The sequence below is a fragment of the Priapulus caudatus genome, unplaced genomic scaffold, assembly GCF_000485595.1.
Source record: "Priapulus caudatus unplaced genomic scaffold, Priapulus_caudatus-5.0.1 Scaffold232, whole genome shotgun sequence".
Classification (NCBI taxonomy): domain Eukaryota; kingdom Metazoa; phylum Priapulida; class Priapulimorpha; order Priapulimorphida; family Priapulidae; genus Priapulus; species Priapulus caudatus.
The window spans coordinates 221,210-222,585 of NW_014577293.1; the positions used below are offsets into that span (position 1 = coordinate 221,210).

General features: G+C 39.8%; 1 protein-coding gene across 1 annotated transcript in view; it reads right to left on the reverse strand.

The window, feature by feature from the left end:
- Window positions 1-1,376, reverse strand: part of LOC106807749 (protein C12orf4-like) — a 10,806-nt gene that overhangs the window by 2,600 nt on the left and 6,830 nt on the right. Inside the window, exon 11 of the mRNA XM_014810201.1 lies at window positions 242-367. Coding sequence (XP_014665687.1) covers window positions 242-367 — 126 coding nt within the window. The remainder of the gene's footprint in view (window positions 1-241; window positions 368-1,376) is intronic.

Sequence of the window (1,376 nt, forward strand, 5' to 3'; positions counted from 1 at the left end):
AAAGGTCAATAGGGGCACAGGGCAGATTTTAGACATTTTCTGAGGACATGGTCTGACGGAGCGACTGAAAACGCTAGTCCGCCTGTGTGTACAGCTACACCCGACTCATTTACTACACTCAAACCTGTATATAACGACCACTCAAAGTAAACAAGGACAGCGGTAATTCTAAAGAGTTGGTTTCTCTATATTGCTGCCACTTGCAGCCAAAAGTGGCCTTTGCAGATCATTATGAGAATACCTTCGGGACGAGGAATTGCAGCGTGCTCGTCTCCGTACCACCCCACGAGGTCGATTCGATCATGAAGCCCTTGACGCACTTGAAGACGAGTTCTGCGCGCTTCAGGCACCACGGAATTGTCATCTCCTAAACATGATCGGTAGTAGAAAGATTCATGCAGATGCAACAAAGAAGATGTACAGCCTACGTGCGTGCTTTCAGGCCACCACCACACACGCTCTATAATATACACTCTATTATGTGTGGATAATTGCATACACGATTGCAATATTGAACGAGTGCTCTACTTTGCGAAAAACTTTGCGTTGACTTTTTTCTCATGGGCCGTTGACAGAAACATTGTAAAGTCTCTGATATGCAGTGTATAGTAGAGGTCCGGTCTATGAGACAAAGTTAATGTTAAGACTACTTTTGCATCTGATAATAGGCCAGCAATAACTGGATACTGGCAACAACATCCAGAGGAGGTAGGCGTTGTTATCGCGCTTAGATGGACATGAGAATCCACCTCCGCTGTGTGCTTAAAGTGATTACGTCACCGTAAATAGTAAAAATAAAAATAAAATTTCCACTTTTTCACAAAATAAGTAATTCTGTTCACTTTTTATGGTTAAATTGCTGTATTATACTTCCTGTTTTACTATAATTATTGTTTGATGTGAACATACACTCGTGACTCATACATAGCCCATAGCAAGCAATTAATGTCAGGAACATATAATATCAAATCGTCCCGGTTTTTTAGATTTTTAACTAGTTGAGAAACAATCTTATCAGGTAAGAATTTGACGATATGTTTAGTCCCCGTTAGTTCTTACTTTTAATGTCAAAAAATGGCAACAAAATTTGTACAAATTTTACTGAAGAAAATTCGTGACGTAGTCAATTTAAAGCCTTTATTTCGACGTAATCTCGTGTTTTCCCCACTTTTACGACGCTTACCGTTATCGCTTGAGTAACAGCAACTGTCTACAGTAATGATAAAATGTCTCAGAACCTTCGTGCTTAGCTATATTCTCCAAAACATGCACGATTCCAATTTTAATTACTCATTTTGATTACCGCCGCCATTTTTTTCCTCAACTGCGCACTTAACACATTCTCACGCGTTTACCCATAGATATAGAATACAGAT